Below are 17,673 nucleotides of genomic sequence, written 5' to 3' on the forward strand. Positions count from 1 at the left end.
AAGCCTTCGCTGTCCTTCATTCTCACAAGTTTACTTTTTTTCCCCTTCCAAACAGGGGTATCGTTTGCTGGTGCCCCTCCAACCTTGGTTCCCCCGCCCGCAAAATTTTCATAGCTCTTTGCCAGGGGTTGTGTGAAAAACAGCCCCATCAAATTTAGCCATCGGGTTTAGCTACTAGTGGTGGTTTCTGATACTATCCATATCACGTCTTGCTTTCCTATCTGAATTAACTACCCCCAACTTTCCACATGGGTGTCTCATTCAGAGGGCCCTGCCTGCCACATCCCTCCTCACCCCCGCGAGACCGCCCCCCCGCCTGCCACTCACCACATACTTCCTCACCCCCCCCGTGAAACGCCTGCCCGCTGCTCACCGTGTGCCTCCTCACCTCCACCCCATCCCCTGTGAGATCCTTCCCCCACTGCTCTCCATGACCCTCCTTTCCTTCACCCCCCCAACAAAATCCCCCCCCAACTGCCACTTGCCCCATCCCTCCTCATCCCCCAGCCCCTGCAAGATCTCCCAGCCCACAGGTCACTGTGTCCCTCCTCTCCTCAACCCTCCCCGCAAGACTGCCCAGCGCACCCTGTCCCTCCTCTCATCCACCCCCCTACCCACAAGATGCCTCTACCCATCACTCACTGTGTCCCTCCTCTCCTCCATCTCCTTGCCCGTGAGACTCCCCATACCTCACTCATGTCCCTCCTCTACTCCATCGCCCCGTGAGATCCCCACGTTGCCATGTCCCTCCTCTCACCCATCCTCTGCCCGCAAGACCCCCAACCTGCTCCGCATCCTTCCTCACCCCTCCTCTCCGTCAAGAGCCCTCCCCCCTTGCCGCATCCCTTATCAACGCTGCCCTCACATGGGCAGGAGAGTGATGCAGTGAATGGTGGTGGCTGGGCAGGGCCTGCGGTGAAGTGGGGACAGGGCCTGGGGGGGGCACCGGGGTGGAATGGGGTTGCAAGAGGTGGGACAGGGAACTAGCCTCCCCCAGGGGAAGCTTCACCCGCCACCCGTGTTAAGGCTGTTTTAGTGCTTGAGGGGTTCACGGTTGATACCTGGTGAGTGAAATCTAAATACAGAACAGACAACCAGTGGGGGGTTTGTGCCCTGCTTTGTAACTGCCCTGAGGTTGGACCTCATGTTCTTGAGCTGCCCACAACAATTACGGCTGGGACATGAAGGTGAAGGAAACAAGAATTGTTTGTAGTGTTTTTATTTTACAATAAGTAGGTGGAAAGCAGGAAAGTAAAAGGAGCTAAGACAGAGTTTAATGACCACAGCATATTGTAAGAAGATCCACAGCTACTCAGAGCAGTTTGCTTAATGGCACTAAAATAGCACCAATGCCCAGGAATTAATATAGGGAATTAATGAGTTACAGTCTCACTTTCAGTAACACATCATAAATCCCTCTGTCCCTCTCATGTTCCCTTTCCTTCTCCCTTTTCTTTCATACTCTCCTTTTCTACTCAGCATTTTTCTAGCCCTCACTTGTGATCCCTGTTTATTTTCCTGTGTCTTTCCCACTCTCCTCTCCTCCCTCCCACAGATCATCCCCCCTGGCTGCTCCCTTCTTTCCCCTGATTTTATACATTCCCCTCTTGCTGCCCCAGCGAGATCTAATCCCACAGATCTGCACAAAATGCGCCCAGCTGCTGCAGAGCTTCCAGCTTCTCCCAAAACCCTGATTGATTCATGCTGGGTCCCTGCCCAGCCCCCACCTCTGCCTGTCCCCAGCCCGGCTGTTAGTTCTGCCCCCTGCCCAGCCCCCGCCTCTGCCCCTCAGGGCCCCTCTGCCCCTCCTGCAGCCCCAGGGGTTCCTCCCCCTCCCGCTCTGTCTCCTGGGGCTGCAGGGAGGGAGGGGGAGGAGCTTCCAGGGGCCGGGTAGATGGGAGTCCTCCAAGGTCATAGAGACTAGGGTCCGTGAGGCTAGAGAGGCTGATTTCCGGTTCCCCCTCTGCTGTGGGGCTCAGGGACGCAGGCGGAGCCGGGATCCCGGCCCCACCCAGAGCCAGGGGCGGATTCTCTCCCCAGGGATGGAGCCCGGCGGGAAAGTGAAGATCGGGGCCTCGGCACCAGCATCGATAAATGTCACCTGCCCCCGGTCACAGTCCAGACAAACCCAGATCCTGCTGGGGGCCCGGCTCAGGGGCAGGGGGGTCACAGGGGAGGTGAGAGCCCGGAACTGATCCCAGTCCCACTCCACTGCCCAGATCCCTCGCTCAGGGCTACGGCTGATCCCTCCCTTCCTCCCCACAGACTCTCTGGCCACCCCCACAGCCCAGTATCCCCCACCCCCCACCGCCACCTCCCAGCAATGTCTCCCCGCGGTGAATCCCCCACAGCCCAGCACCCAGGGCACAGAGTCAAATCTCTCAGGCTTGTCGGGCAGATCCTGCCGCGTGTTTCCCCATCTCACACTTTTCCCACCCTTAGACAGGACGAGTTGGGGATGAGCCGTGTCTGGATCCAGAGTCACATTCGCTGGGGAGAGAGAATCAGAGCGTGAGGGGCAGAGCTCGGCCCTGGGGGAGGGTTTGATGGCGTCAGTGACAGAATCTGCCCCAGCTGGGGAGTGACTCAGGGAATCTCCTTCCTCCAGGATTTACCCATCGTCACCTCAGAGATCTCAGCACCAGGCTGGGGAGAGTCACTCCCCTGACAGAGACGGGTCAGTGACGGTGAAAGGAGCAGATGGGCCAGGCCTGGGACTCAGAATCTTTCCCCTCCTGCCCCCACCTCTGCCCGGGGAGGGGACTAGAGACTCTGGCAGCCCCAGCAGATGGTACAACTCAGTGAATATTGACAGCGCTTCCCCCCACCCCACCTTCACTCTCACTGTGTCCCAGCTGCCCCTGTGCTGGACTTTGCTATGGGGCCTCCCCACTGCACCTGGACTGCTCTGAAATGTCACAGCTCGGACAGCAACAGGCCACACGGTACCAGGATTGAACCTGCCCAGAATGTCACTGCTCAGCAGCAGTCGCAGCACGCAAGTACATTAGCCTGGGGCAGGGAGTAAGGGGGCTAAACAAGGGAAGGGGGTTCATGGTGGAAGCTACAAGTGTCAGGGGGCCAGGACAGATTAAGGTTTTGTGAGGCCCTGGGCCGCAGCAAGTGAAGGCCCCTTCCTACCCCTTCTGCCTGCAGAACCCCCCCTCCCCACACTCCTGCTGGGGAAATGGGGCCGGAGTGCAGGGGCGTGCCCTGCTCTGCCCACCTGGTGCTCCAGCTGCAGAGCAGGGCAAGACCCCGCACCCCGACGCCATTCTCTGGCTGGAGTTCTGGGCGGATGGAGTGGGGCAAGCCCCCCGAGCCCTGACCCCACTCTCTGGCAGGAGCACTGGGCAGGCAGAGCGGGTTGGGGCACAGAGGCGCCCATTTTTCTGGGGCTCCTGGGCACAGGCCACATTGGCCCAGTGGCAAATCCGCCACTAGGGAGGAGGTACGGAATAGGTGGCTGGTGGAAAGAGGGGGCGGGTCATGCCAGTAATGGGGAGGCTGACTTGACGTCCTGTTTACCAGAGACGGGACCATGCTGGGGTCATGGTGGATGGAGAGAGGAGAAAAGACACAAGCTCCCAGCGGTGATCACAGGAGCTTCCCAGACCTGTATAATGGAGCCAGGGGAGCCCCTGTCTGTGATCAAGGCTCAGTTCCTCTGCTTGAGACAGGAGCAAGGGTCTCACACAGACACAGTCCCTGCTCACCCAGTCAGTGTGGGGTCACTGCAGAGCTCCTGGCTTTCTTCATGGGGGAAAAGATGAAGGAAGAAACAAAGGGACACTGGAGATCGGACATCAGCACGGGGAGACAGAACAAACTCCCCCTGGAGAAGTGGCTGTGGAGGTGCATGTCCCACTGGTTCCGTACAAGGGGTGGCAGCGGCTGTCACAGATCTCTGCAGGGTACAGTGCACATGCGAGCGGTGGAGGGGCAGGAAGCATAGATTCAATATGCTATGGATTCAGTATGGTGTGGTAGGACATAGGCACAAACCTCACCTCACCTTGTGATGCGCCGTGAAATGAAGGGTTCTGGGGAGATCTGCCCTGAACAATCACATCCACTCCCATATACAAAGAAAATGAGGCACATTGCCTCATGGGAACAGATATTTGGACATTGATAAAATATGATCTTTAATTACCTTCTTCTATAGGTGCCACGGATCTTCTCCACCCTAAAACCAGCAACATAATTAGAGAGGAGAGCAGATCTGAACACGTATTGCATGATTCAATATTGTACAAACTAATACACTGAGGGAAAAGGAAAGTTATTCGTTCATCAGAACCTCCACTGGACTGCATGAGTGTCTCTCTCCCAGGGTGGATCTTCACTGCAGGGTTAGTCCAGAATCTTACCTGGCCGTTGCCCCAACCTGTTTAATGCACAAGCACAAAAGCTCTGACTCAAGTTTGGTGGTGCTTTGCACCCAGGTTAGCTGGCAAGACTTTGGGTAGAAGCTAGAGCCCAGGTATCACTTTACTTCAGGTTGGTTACATGCCTACTCTGCAGTGTGGAGGGAAGATAATCATCTCAGGTGCTGATAGTCCACCAGGGCCTTCACACAATTCCTCCTGGGCCATAGTTTTTTGGCCAATACCTACTTTACTACTGTATTGCTTATCAATTTTTCAAATTAGCTTTTGGTGTGAAATTCATCCAGTTTAGTCTTTCCCCACGTTTTATAAAGTTACATGAACAAACAAACCTCAAAAGAATGATGAGGATGATGCTGATAAAAAAGCAAACAAATAACTAAAAAGGTTTTCTATTGCAACAATTTTAAAATTTAAATTTAAAAGCAAACAACCCCACCACAATTAAACAAACAGCCACATGAGTCTCCAAAATGGTACAAAAAGTTTCATTTTAGAGGAAAGATAATGATACTTACTTATCTCGTTATCTCGTTTCTCTGAAAAGGAAAGAGAAATAAATCAAATTTTTTTAGGCATTTCCCTTTTCTTACGTTTTATTTGTCTTTATCATCGATACGACAGTAAAAACTGAGAGAAATCAACATCTTCTTCAGGACATCAGACAAGAGGATACAGTGGTCCCTTCTGGTCTCACACACATGTGACTCTATTACATCTCAGTTTTTCAAATTAGCTTTTGGTATGAAATCTCTCCACTTTAGTGGTTCCCCACATTTTATACAATCACACTAACCCTTCCACAAAATAATAATAATAAAAAGCAAGTAAACAAAAAAAGGTTTCATATTACAACACAATTGTAGAAGTTAAATTTTACAGTGAACTCCACAACATTTTAACAAACTGCCCCATGAAGATCCAATTACAAAAAAAAAAATCCTTTTCAGAGTGTGGATAATGACACTTACCAATTTCTCTATCTCGTTTGCCTAAAAATTAAACAGAGAGACACATAATGTTTGTTAGGTGTTTTCCTTTTTTTATGGTTTATTTCTCTTTATCATCACTGTGACAGGTAAGACGGATTATTTCTATTCAATCTCTTCTTCAGGAAATCAGACAAGACCAGTGGTGCCCAAACTTTTCCGATCACTCCCCCCTTGCAGTAATGGAAGCTGTCTGCGCCCCCCCTTCCGTTACTGCACAGTTGACTCAGCAGAGGTGCTTGGGCTGAAGGGGGAGCTGGGGGCAGAACTGGGGATAGGGGAGGAGCAGAGGTGGCCTGGGGGAGGGGAGGGAATTTGGTAGGAACTGACCTGGGGGCGGAGCAGGGGGAGGACTGGAACTGTGGCAGGAGCCGGAGCTTAGTGGGAGGCAGGGGGCGGAGCGCAGCTGCAGATGAGATAGGATCTGGGCTGGGGGCAGAGCGGGGCTGGGTGGGGCTCCCTCCCCTCTCCCCTTGGGGGCTGGCAGGGATCCTGCCTTGCACCTGTTCAGGGCCGGTTTAAGAGAGGGGATTTAGGGGCTGCAGGCAAAGGGGGGCTCCCGCGAAAAGATCTCCAGGCTGCCAAAAGTGCAGATCTTTTTTCAGGGCCGCTTTAGCCCAGGGCTGTGGGCTTCAGCCACTAAAGCCCCTGCATTCCAGCCCAGCCCGGCGCTGGCGAGGAGGCGGCTCTACACGCTGGCATGTCATTCTCCCCTCCGCTGGGCTGGAGCTGCACGTGCCGGAAAGCTCAGTCCCACAGGCTTCCTTGACTTGCAGACACCGCCCCCGCAGCTGTGATGCCCTGTGATGGTGTCCCCTGAATAGATATGTGGGCACAGTTGGCAACGGGCTTTGTTGCAAGGATAGGTTCCTGGGTTAGTGGTTCTGTTGTGTGGTATGTGGTTGTTGGTGAGTATTTGCTTCAGGTTGCGGGGCTGTCTGTAGGCAAGGACTGGCCTGTCTCCCAAGATTTGTGAGAGTGTTGGGTCATCCTTTAGGATAGGTTGTAGAACTTGAAGAGTGGTCAGTTTGGATGAGCTATTACCAGCAGGAGAGTGAGTTTGTGTGTGTATGGGGGTGGGGGGGGATGTGAGAAAACCTGGATTTGTGCAGGAAATAGCCCAACTTGATTGTTATGCACATTGTGTAAAGAGTTGTCACTTTGGATGGGCTATCACCAGCAGGAGAGTGAATTTGTGTGGGGGGGTGGAGGGTGAGAAAACCTGGATTTGTGCTGGAAATGGCCCACCTGATGATCACTTTAGATAAGCTATTACCAGCAGGAGAGTGGGGTGGGAGGAGGTATTGTTTCATATTCTCTGTGTATATATAAAGCCTGCTGCAGTTTCCACGATATGCATCTGAGGAAGTGAGCTGTAGCTCACGAAAGCTTATGCTCTAATAAATTGGTTAGTCTCTAAGGTGCCACAAGTACTCCTTTTGTTATTTCAAAGAACATTTTCTTTCTGGTTTTCTCTTACCCACATACTGAATAATTATCAATACATTATCCCTGATATTTCATGTGATACTCAAATTGATCTCTCTTTAATAATGATCATCATAAATAATAAAACAGCAAACAACTTAATGGAAAAGGTTCTATGTGGAGAAAAATTGAATTTACTGATTTCTCCAAGATGTTTCCCTAAAGAAATGAAATAAAGCAAACAGATGGAAATACAAATTATTTAAGAAGATTTCTAGTTAATGGAGATTTAAAGGAGTGTTTTCATGATATGAACGCCTGGCCCCTAAACACCAAACATTTCATTCATGGTTTTACTAACCATGTGGCCACACTAGAGTTAAGTGTCCAACAGTAACTGACTATTTTCAAGGATTTACAAAAGCAGGAACACCAGGGCTCTGGGATGAAGAGCAGCTGGCTTAAGCTGAACCCAGGCAAGAGCAAAATGATTCAGAAGCTGAGACACATTTTGTAGAACTAGATAAGACTCTCCCCTTCATTCCTGGGAATTTGTACAGCCCCCATTCACCAAAGTCGAGATGCAAAGACTCAGGTCCCATGTGACCCTTCCCTAGGCCTAGTTGACCAGGTAGCATCAGTGTCTAAACATCTCAGCTCACTGGGAAACTCTGCATCATCCTGTGGGCAAGAATCTGGCCACAGTGATCCCTGCCTCTGCCACCACCAGACTGTAGATCACTGAATCTACAGCTGAGTGTGAAGGCTCCAGCTGGTACCGAATGCAGCTGCCGGCCTTCTCCAGGGCTTAGGCCACAGTGAACCCATCAGACCCATGTTCCAGTCCCTTCACTGGCTCCCAGTCCCCTTCTGATGCCAGTCTAAGGCCTTGGTGTTAATCTGCAAGTCAATTAAAGAATCCAGCCCCACTGGAGGCTGTTTGTGAGTCGTCCAGGTAGGAGGCTACAGAGGCAGAGCGTTGTACAGGGCACCCAGGTTGCAGGGTGGGATTGACACAGCTACCCATTACTCTGGATTGTACCCTGGGTGTGTCACAGTCACACCCTGAATTAAAACTCACTGGCTAAACAGGGGGCAGAGATGCCAAAGCCCAGTGAAAATCAGAGGGGGTGGGGACAGGCATTCCTGCCTGATGCTATGAATTCCCCTTCGAGAGCCCTAGGTACCATTTGACCCTCCCCTCCCCTCTCCCGTGTTGAAAGCCAGAGCTGATTAGACTCCATGGAGAGCCCTTGTTTCAGTTCAGTGGTTGCAAGAGCTGAAACCATTGATGAGGAGGCCTGGGGCCAAGTCGCAGACCTGGTGTGGGGACAGGGCTGCAGGGAACAGCCTGGAGACGCAGCAGGAGACACGGCCTGCTGGAGCCCCTGGGCAGGTCGGGGAACCTCAGAAGGCGCCATTGCGGAAGTGGCAGTGGGTGGCCAGCAGCAGCCGTGGTAACCCCAGTGGAGCTGAGCGGTGGCAGAGGGAACAGCAGCAGAGAAACCAGCAGAACCCGCGGCAGAGACATCAGCCAGCGGGGCAGAGACAGCAGCCGCCGCGAGCCAGTTCCAGAGGCAGGAGTGGCAGCAGAGGCGTTGCTCGATGTCCCTCACCCTTTTTCAGGGATGGGAGGCAGTGAGCAGCCAGGGGCCTAGGTGCCGACTTCCCCTCTGGCCAGTGGGTGCTCGACCCCCTGCTCCACCCCAGGCCTCGCCCCCACTCCACCCCTTCCCCCAAACCCCTACCCCACCTCTTCCCACCCCTGCTCCACCCCCCCATTCCACCCCTGCCCCAGGTCCCCACCCCTGCTCCGCCCCCGCCCCACCTCATTCCACTCCCTTCCCGAAGACCCCGTCCCCACCTCGCCTTTTCCCCGCCTCCTCCCCCTTCTTCCCAGAGAATTCTGAGTGCCGTGAAACAGCTGTTTTGCGGCAGGCAGCAGGCACTGGGAGGGAGGGGGAAGAGTTGGTCAGCGAGGCCCTCAATGGGTGAGATGCGCTGGTGGGAGGGGGGAACTTGGCTGCGGGTGGGTGCAGAGCACCCACAAACTTTTCCCCCTGGGTGCTGCAGGACTGTCGGCACCGATGGCCAGTGGTGACAGCGACAGCAGCAGCAGCAGCAAGCCAGTTGCAGAGGTGGAAGCGCAGCGGACGTGTTGCTCAATGCCCCCCACCCCCCACACACACAGACGCCTTTCAGGGGTGGGAGGTGAAGCCATGTGAGGTCACCTCTGAACTCTGGGTCTTGGCTGATTAAGAACAACCACCTGTGAGTGGGCTGCAGTGGCGGGAGAGGGGAGTGGTGTGTTACAGGTCATTCGCTCATTGGATTTTCAAACGGCAAGGTGGGAAACTGAGGCAAAGAACACTGCCCAATGTACTGTGGGGTGGGGGTTTGCTTAGGGTTACATGCTTTCGAATGTGTGAAATTCTGTGGCCTGCATTGTGCAGGAGGTCAGACTAGATGATCATAATGGTCCCTTCTGGCCTAAATATCTATGAATCTATGAATCTATGAATCTATGAATCATGGCTGTGGTGTTTTCCCAAAATAATGCTGGGTTCCCTTTGCCTTGTAATAAAAGTTTTCTTTTGTTGTACTCAGGGCGGGTGAGTGGGCAGTTTTGTCTCTTATCCTGTGCATAAACTAGCACTTTTGTCAGTAAAACTTTTGTCAGTCAGGGAAAGAAGAAAGCAGGCCCCCGACTGACAAAAGTTTCACCGACAAAAGCACCGGTGTGGACAGTGCTATGTTGGCGGGAGACACTCTCCCACCGACATAGCTACTGCCGCTCGTTGGGGGGGGTTAAATTATGCTGGTGGGAGGTCGGCATAGAGCGGCTACACGGGAGAGCCCATTGCAGGGCAGCTGCAGGGGTACGGCTGTGCTGCTATAATCCTTAAAGGGGCCATTGTAGAGCCTTAAAAAGGCTCAGGAGTTAAATGTGCCCAGATTATTGGGTGGGGTCTTAAGGTTTTTCTGGTTTGTATGGCTAAGAGGAACCTTTGACACTGCACCCAGTCCTTGGTGCTGCCGACTCCACCTGGCGGAAGGGTGAGAGATTGATAGATCCAGAGATAGTTTCAACACCACGGAAAAGGCTGCATTCGAGAAATAGAAACACTCACCAAGTTCACTTTGAAGATCATCTAGGTAACAAAGAATCAGAAACAAATACACACTAATTAAGTGCATCTCTTCCAGGATGGAATCAACCCCAGCCTCCCATCATGCAGCCTGTCCCTCTCAAACCCATTCATCCAGGCAATGGGCAGGGAAACTACTGAGGTCTGGAGAGAAGAGTCCCTTTCCAACCCACAGGCAGGGCACGGAGCACCTGCCAAGTCCCATAGGGTGCGGCTACACAGCAACTGAATACCCCCAATTGACCCATGGCAGCTAACTAGGTTCACAAGACATGGGCTGGGGGCCTGTAAAATTGTGGTGTAGACACTTGGGCTCATTTTGTGTCTACACTAGAGTAAAGTATCAAAAAATAACTGATTATCTGCATGGATTTACAGTTCTGAAAGTTTTGAATTCCCTAGGGAATTAGGGCCAGATTTTTAAAGGTATTTAGGTTCCTAACTCCCACTGATTTCAATTGGCATTAGGTGTCCAAATACCTTTAAAAAGCTACCCTTAGAGCCCAATGCCGATTCCTTGCATATTCCATGTTCCCATTCACTTTGCTGGGAGCTTTAGGAGTGCACGGAATGTAATATTGCACCCTAAAATTATCAACATTATTCTTTTAGTGATGTGACCTGTGCATTTAGCGTTGGATCCTACACTCGTTGAAATCAAAGACACAGCTCTAACTGATGTTCGTAGTGCAGCATCAGGGCATTCATGTTTTTCTCATTTAAAAAATAAAATATGAGGAGACAAATTTGTACAAAGTTTTCCTTGTTGGAGAAAAGGGCACAACACTTACTGATTTGTGTATCACGGTTCCCTAAAAAAACAGAAATAAATATAAATTATTATTAGGAGCATTTTTCTCATGGATATACAGTTGTCTGAGTTTTGTGAAAGTTGAATATCCTGTCTCACTTTCCATATTACCAGTTGGGGTGAAACTGATCAGGCTTAATCTCATCCCAGTTTCCTTTTAACATTCAATGAAAAAATGAACAACTCCTCCTCCAATATAATTACACACAAGATCCACATTGGACCAAATTATTTACTTGTCAGATGAGGCAAGAGGACATTTGAGGGCACAGAGTCCTCCTGGTCCCCCATGTCATGGTGCCTTCAGCACCATGTGGATTTCAGCCTCCGAGAAGATACATTTCAAAGAACATTTTCTTTCTGGTTTTCTCTTACCCACATACTGAATAATTATCAATACATTATCCCTGATATTTCATGTGATACTCAAATTGATCTCTCTTTAATAATGATCATCATAAATAATAAAACAGCAAACAACTTAATGGAAAAGGTTCTATGTGGAGAAAAATTGAATTTACTGATTTCTCCAAGATGTTTCCCTAAAGAAATGAAATAAAGCAAACAGATGGAAATACAAATTATTTAAGAAGATTTCTAGTTAATGGAGATTTAAAGGAGTGTTTTCATGATATGAACGCCTGGCCCCTAAACACCAAACATTTCATTCATGGTTTTACTAACCATGTGGCCACACTAGAGTTAAGTGTCCAACAGTAACTGACTATTTTCAAGGATTTACAAAAGCAGGAACACCAGGGCTCTGGGATGAAGAGCAGCTGGCTTAAGCTGAACCCAGGCAAGAGCAAAATGATTCAGAAGCTGAGACACATTTTGTAGAACTAGATAAGACTCTCCCCTTCATTCCTGGGAATTTGTACAGCCCCCATTCACCAAAGTCGAGATGCAAAGACTCAGGTCCCATGTGACCCTTCCCTAGGCCTAGTTGACCAGGTAGCATCAGTGTCTAAACATCTCAGCTCACTGGGAAACTCTGCATCATCCTGTGGGCAAGAATCTGGCCACAGTGATCCCTGCCTCTGCCACCACCAGGCTGTAGATCACTGAATCTACAGCTGAGTGTGAAGGCTCCAGCTGGTACCGAATGCAGCTGCCGGCCTTCTCCAGGGCTTAGGCCACAGTGAACCCATCAGGCCCATGTTCCAGTCCCTTCACTGGCTCCCAGTCCCCTTCTGATGCCAGTCTAAGGCCTTGGTGTTAATCTGCAAGTCAGTTAAAGAATCCAGCCCCACTGGAGGCTGTTTGTGAGTCGTCCAGGTAGGAGGCTACAGAGGCAGAGCATTGTACAGGGCACCCAGGTTGCAGGGTGGGACTGACACAGCTACCCATTACTCTGGATTGTACCCTGGGTGTGTCACAGTCACACCCTGAATTAAAACTCACTGGCTAAACAGGGGGCAGAGATGCCAAAGCCCAGTGAAAATCAGAGGGGGTGGGGACAGGCATTCCTGCCTGATGCTATGAATTCCCCTTCGAGAGCCCTAGGTACCATTTGACCCTCCCCTCCCCTCTCCCGTGTTGAAAGCCAGAGCTGATTAGACTCCATGGAGAGCCCTTGTTTCAGTTCAGTGGTTGCAAGAGCTGAAACCATTGATGAGGAGGCCTGGGGCCAAGTCGCAGACCTGGTGTGGGGACAGGGCTGCAGGGAACAGCCTGGAGACGCAGCAGGAGACACGGCCTGCTGGAGCCCCTGGGCAGGTCGGGGAACCTCAGAAGGCGCCATTGCGGAAGTGGCAGTGGGTGGCCAGCAGCAGCCGTGGTAACCCCAGTGGAGCTGAGCGGTGGCAGAGGGAACAGCAGCAGAGAAACCAGCAGAACCCGCGGCAGAGACATCAGCCAGCGGGGCAGAGACAGCAGCCGCCGCGAGCCAGTTCCAGAGGCAGGAGTGGCAGCAGAGGCGTTGCTCGATGTCCCTCACCCTTTTTCAGGGATGGGAGGCAGTGAGCAGCCAGGGGCCTAGGTGCCGACTTCCCCTCTGGCCAGTGGGTGCTCGACCCCCTGCTCCACCCCAGGCCTCGCCCCCACTCCACCCCTTCCCCCAAACCCCTACCCAACCTCTTCCCATCCCTGCTCCACCCCCCCATTCCACCCCTGCCCCAAGTCCCCACCCCTGCTCCGCCCCCGCCCCACCTCATTCCACTCCCTTCCCGAAGACCCCGTCCCCACCTCGCCTTTTCCCCGCCTCCTCCCCCTTCTTCCCAGAGAATTCTGAGTGCCGTGAAACAGCTGTTTTGCGGCAGGCAGCAGGCACTGGGAGGGAGGGGGAAGAGTTGGTCAGCGAGGCCCTCAATGGGTGAGATGCGCTGGTGGGAGGGGGGAACTTGGCTGCGGGTGGGTGCAGAGCACCCACAAACTTTTCCCCCTGGGTGCTGCAGGACTGTCGGCACCGATGGCCAGTGGTGACAGCGACAGCAGCAGCAGCAAGCCAGTTGCAGAGGTGGAAGCAGCAGCGGACGTGTTGCTCAATGCCCCCCACCCCCCCCACACACAGACGCCTTTCAGGGGTGGGAGGTGAAGCCATGTGAGGTCACCTCTGAACTCTGGGTCTTGGCTGATTAAGAACAACCACCTGTGAGTGGGCTGCAGTGGCGGGAGAGGGGAGTGGTGTGTTACAGGTCATTCGCTCATTGGATTTTCAAACGGCAAGGTGGGAAACTGAGGCAAAGAACACTGCCCAATGTACTGTGGGGTGGGGGTTTGCTTAGGGTTACATGCTTTCGAATCATGGCTGTGGTGTTTTCCCAAAACAATGCTGGGTTCCCTTTGCCTTGTAATAAAAGTTTTCTTTTGTTGTACTCAGGGCGGGTGAGTGGGCAGTTTTGTCTCTTATCCTGTGCATAAACTAGCACATTTGTCAGTAAAACTTTTGTCAGTCAGGGAAAGAAGAAAGCAGGCCCCCGACTGACAAAAGTTTCACCGACAAAAGCACCGGTGTGGACAGTGCTATGTTGGCGGGAGACACTCTCCCACCGACATAGCTACTGCCGCTCGTTGCGGGGGGTTAAATTATGCTGGTGGGAGGTCGGCATAGAGCGGCTACACGGGAGAGCCCATTGCAGGGCAGCTGCAGGGGTACGGCTGTGCCGCTATAAGCCTTAAAGGGGCCATTATAGAGCCTTAAAAAGGCTCAGGAGTTAAATTTGCCCAGATTATTGGGTGGGGTCACAAGGTTTTTCTGTTTTGTATTGCTAAGAGGAACCCTTGACACTGCACCCAGTCCTTGGTGCTGCCGACTCCACCTGGCGGAAGGGTGAGAGATTGATAGATCCAGAGATAGTTTCAACACCACGGAAAAGGCTGCATTCGAGAAATAGAAACACTCACCAAGTTCACTTTGAAGATCATCTAGGTAACAAAGAATCAGAAACAAATACACACTAATTAAGTGCATCTCTTCCAGGATGGAATCAACCCCAGCCTCCCATCATGCAGCCTGTCCCTCTCAAACCCATTCATCCAGGCAATGGGCAGGGAAACTACTGAGGTCTGGAGAGAAGAGTCCCTTTCCAACCCACAGGCAGGGCACGGAGCACCTGCCAAGTCCCATAGGGTGCGGCTACACAGCAACTGAATACCCCCAATTGACCCATGGCAGCTAACTAGGTTCACAAGACATGGGCTGGGGGCCTGTAAAATTGTGGTGTAGACACTTGGGCTCATTTTGTGTCTACACTAGAGTAAAGTATCAAAAAATAACTGATTATCTGCATGGATTTACAGTTCTGAAAGTTTTGAATTCCCTAGGGAATTAGGGCCAGATTTTTAAAGGTATTTAGGTTCCTAACTCCCACTGATTTCAATTGGCATTAGGTGTCCAAATACCTTTAAAAAGCTACCCTTAGAGCCCAATGCCGATTCCTTGCATATTCCATGTTCCCATTCACTTTGCTGGGAGCTTTAGGAGTGCACGGAATGTAATATTGCACCCTAAAATTATCAACATTATTCTTTTAGTGATGTGACCTGTGCATTTAGCGTTGGATCCTACACTCGTTGAAATCAAAGACACAGCTCTAACTGATGTTCGTAGTGCAGCATCAGGGCATTCATGTTTTTCTCATTTAAAAAATAAAATATGAGGAGACAAATTTGTACAAAGTTTTCCTTGTTGGAGAAAAGGGCACAACACTTACTGATTTGTGTATCACGGTTCCCTAAAAAAACAGAAATAAATATAAATTATTATTAGGAGCATTTTTCTCATGGATATACAGTTGTCTGAGTTTTGTGAAAGTTGAATATCCTGTCTCACTTTCCATATTACCAGTTGGGGTGAAACTGATCAGGCTTAATCTCATCCCAGTTTCCTTTTAACATTCAATGAAAAAATGAACAACTCCTCCTCCAATATAATTACACACAAGATCCACATTGGACCAAATTATTTACTTGTCAGATGAGGCAAGAGGACATTTGAGGGCACAGAGTCCTCCTGGTCCCCCATGTCATGGTGCCTTCAGCACCATGTGGATTTCAGCCTCCGAGAAGATACATTTCAAAGAACATTTTCTTTCTGGTTTTCTCTTACCCACATACTGAATAATTATCAATACATTATCCCTGATATTTCATGTGATACTCAAATTGATCTCTCTTTAATAATGATCATCATAAATAATAAAACAGCAAACAACTTAATGGAAAAGGTTCTATGTGGAGAAAAATTGAATTTACTGATTTCTCCAAGATGTTTCCCTAAAGAAATGAAATAAAGCAAACAGATGGAAATACAAATTATTTAAGAAGATTTCTAGTTAATGGAGATTTAAAGGAGTGTTTTCATGATATGAACGCCTGGCCCCTAAACACCAAACATTTCATTCATGGTTTTACTAACCATGTGGCCACACTAGAGTTAAGTGTCCAACAGTAACTGACTATTTTCAAGGATTTACAAATGCAGGAACACCAGGGCTCTGGGATGAAGAGCAGCTGGCTTAAGCTGAGCCCAGGCAAGAGCAAAGTGATTCAGAAGCTGAGACACATTTTGTAGAACTAGATAAGACTCTCCCCTTCATTCCTGGGAATTTGTACAGCCCCCATTCACCAAAGTCAAGATGCAAAGACTCAGGTCCCATGTGACCCTTCCCTAGGCCTAGTTGACCAGGTAGCATCAGTGTCTAAACATCTCAGCTCACTGGGAAACTCTGCATCATCCTGTGGGCAAGAATCTGGCCACAGTGATCCCTGCCTCTGCCACCACCAGGCTGTAGATCACTGAATCTACAGCTGAGTGTGAAGGCTCCAGCTGGTACCGAATGCAGCTGCCGGCCTTCTCCAGGGCTTAGGCCACAGTGAACCCATCAGGCCCATGTTCCAGTCCCTTCACTGGCTCCCAGTCCCCTTCTGATGCCAGTCTAAGGCCTTGGTGTTAATCTGCAAGTCAGTTAAAGAATCCAGCCCCACTGGAGGCTGTTTGTGAGTCGTCCAGGTAGGAGGCTACAGAGGCAGAGCATTGTACAGGGCACCCAGGTTGCAGGGTGGGACTGACACAGCTACCCATTACTCTGGATTGTACCCTGGGTGTGTCACAGTCACACCCTGAATTAAAACTCACTGGCTAAACAGGGGGCAGAGATGCCAAAGCCCAGTGAAAATCAGAGGGGGTGGGGACAGGCATTCCTGCCTGATGCTATGAATTCCCCTTCGAGAGCCCTAGGTACCATTTGACCCTCCCCTCCCCTCTCCCGTGTTGAAAGCCAGAGCTGATTAGACTCCATGGAGAGCCCTTGTTTCAGTTCAGTGGTTGCAAGAGCTGAAACCATTGATGAGGAGGCCTGGGGCCAAGTCGCAGACCTGGTGTGGGGACAGGGCTGCAGGGAACAGCCTGGAGACGCAGCAGGAGACACGGCCTGCTGGAGCCCCTGGGCAGGTCGGGGAACCTCAGAAGGCGCCATTGCGGAAGTGGCAGTGGGTGGCCAGCAGCAGCCGTGGTAACCCCAGTGGAGCTGAGCGGTGGCAGAGGGAACAGCAGCAGAGAAACCAGCAGAACCCGCGGCAGAGACATCAGCCAGCGGGGCAGAGACAGCAGCCGCCGCGAGCCAGTTCCAGAGGCAGGAGTGGCAGCAGAGGCGTTGCTCGATGTCCCTCACCCTTTTTCAGGGATGGGAGGCAGTGAGCAGCCAGGGGCCTAGGTGCCGACTTCCCCTCTGGCCAGTGGGTGCTCGACCCCCTGCTCCACCCCAGGCCTCGCCCCCACTCCACCCCTTCCCCCAAACCCCTACCCCACCTCTTCCCACCCCTGCTCCACCCCCCCATTCCACCCCTGCCCCAGGTCCCCACCCCTGCTCCGCCCCCGCCCCACCTCATTCCACTCCCTTCCCGAAGACCCCGTCCCCACCTCGCCTTTTCCCCGCCTCCTCCCCCTTCTTCCCAGAGAATTCTGAGTGCCGTGAAACAGCTGTTTTGCGGCAGGCAGCAGGCACTGGGAGGGAGGGGGAAGAGTTGGTCAGCGAGGCCCTCAATGGGTGAGATGCGCTGGTGGGAGGGGGGAACTTGGCTGCGGGTGGGTGCAGAGCACCCACAAACTTTTCCCCCTGGGTGCTGCAGGACTGTCGGCACCGATGGCCAGTGGTGACAGCGACAGCAGCAGCAGCAGCAAGCCAGTTGCAGAGGTGGAAGCAGCAGCGGACGTATTGCTCAAAGCCCCCCACCCCCCACACACACAGACGCCTTTCAGGGGTGGGAGGTGAAGCCATGTGAGGGCACCTCTGAACTCTGGGTCTTGGCTGATTAAGAACAACCACCTGTGAGTGGGCTGCAGCGGCGGGAGAGGGGAGTGGTGTGTTACAGGTCATTCGCTCATTGGATTTTCACGTGGCAAGGTGGGAAACTGAGGCAAAGGACACTGCCCAATGTACTGTGGGGTGGGGGTTTGCTTAGGG

The 17,673-nt window shown here is 51.8% G+C and overlaps 1 protein-coding gene across 1 annotated transcript in view; it reads right to left on the reverse strand.

The window, feature by feature from the left end:
- Nucleotides 1–1,203: 1,203 nt before the first annotated feature.
- Nucleotides 1,204–17,673, reverse strand: part of LOC142068989 (butyrophilin subfamily 1 member A1-like) — a 31,180-nt gene continuing 14,710 nt past the window's right edge. The window contains exons 9-12 of the mRNA XM_075119100.1: nucleotides 14,923–14,943; nucleotides 14,114–14,134; nucleotides 4,173–4,189; nucleotides 1,204–2,524 (exon numbers count right to left, since the gene is read on the reverse strand). Of these exons, the coding sequence (XP_074975201.1) occupies nucleotides 1,976–2,524; nucleotides 4,173–4,189; nucleotides 14,114–14,134; nucleotides 14,923–14,943 (608 nt within the window). The 3' untranslated portion in view covers nucleotides 1,204–1,975. The remainder of the gene's footprint in view (nucleotides 2,525–4,172; nucleotides 4,190–14,113; nucleotides 14,135–14,922; nucleotides 14,944–17,673) is intronic.

This window comes from Caretta caretta, chromosome 14, assembly GCF_965140235.1.
Source record: "Caretta caretta isolate rCarCar2 chromosome 14, rCarCar1.hap1, whole genome shotgun sequence".
In the NCBI taxonomy this organism is placed as follows: Eukaryota; Metazoa; Chordata; order Testudines; family Cheloniidae; genus Caretta; species Caretta caretta.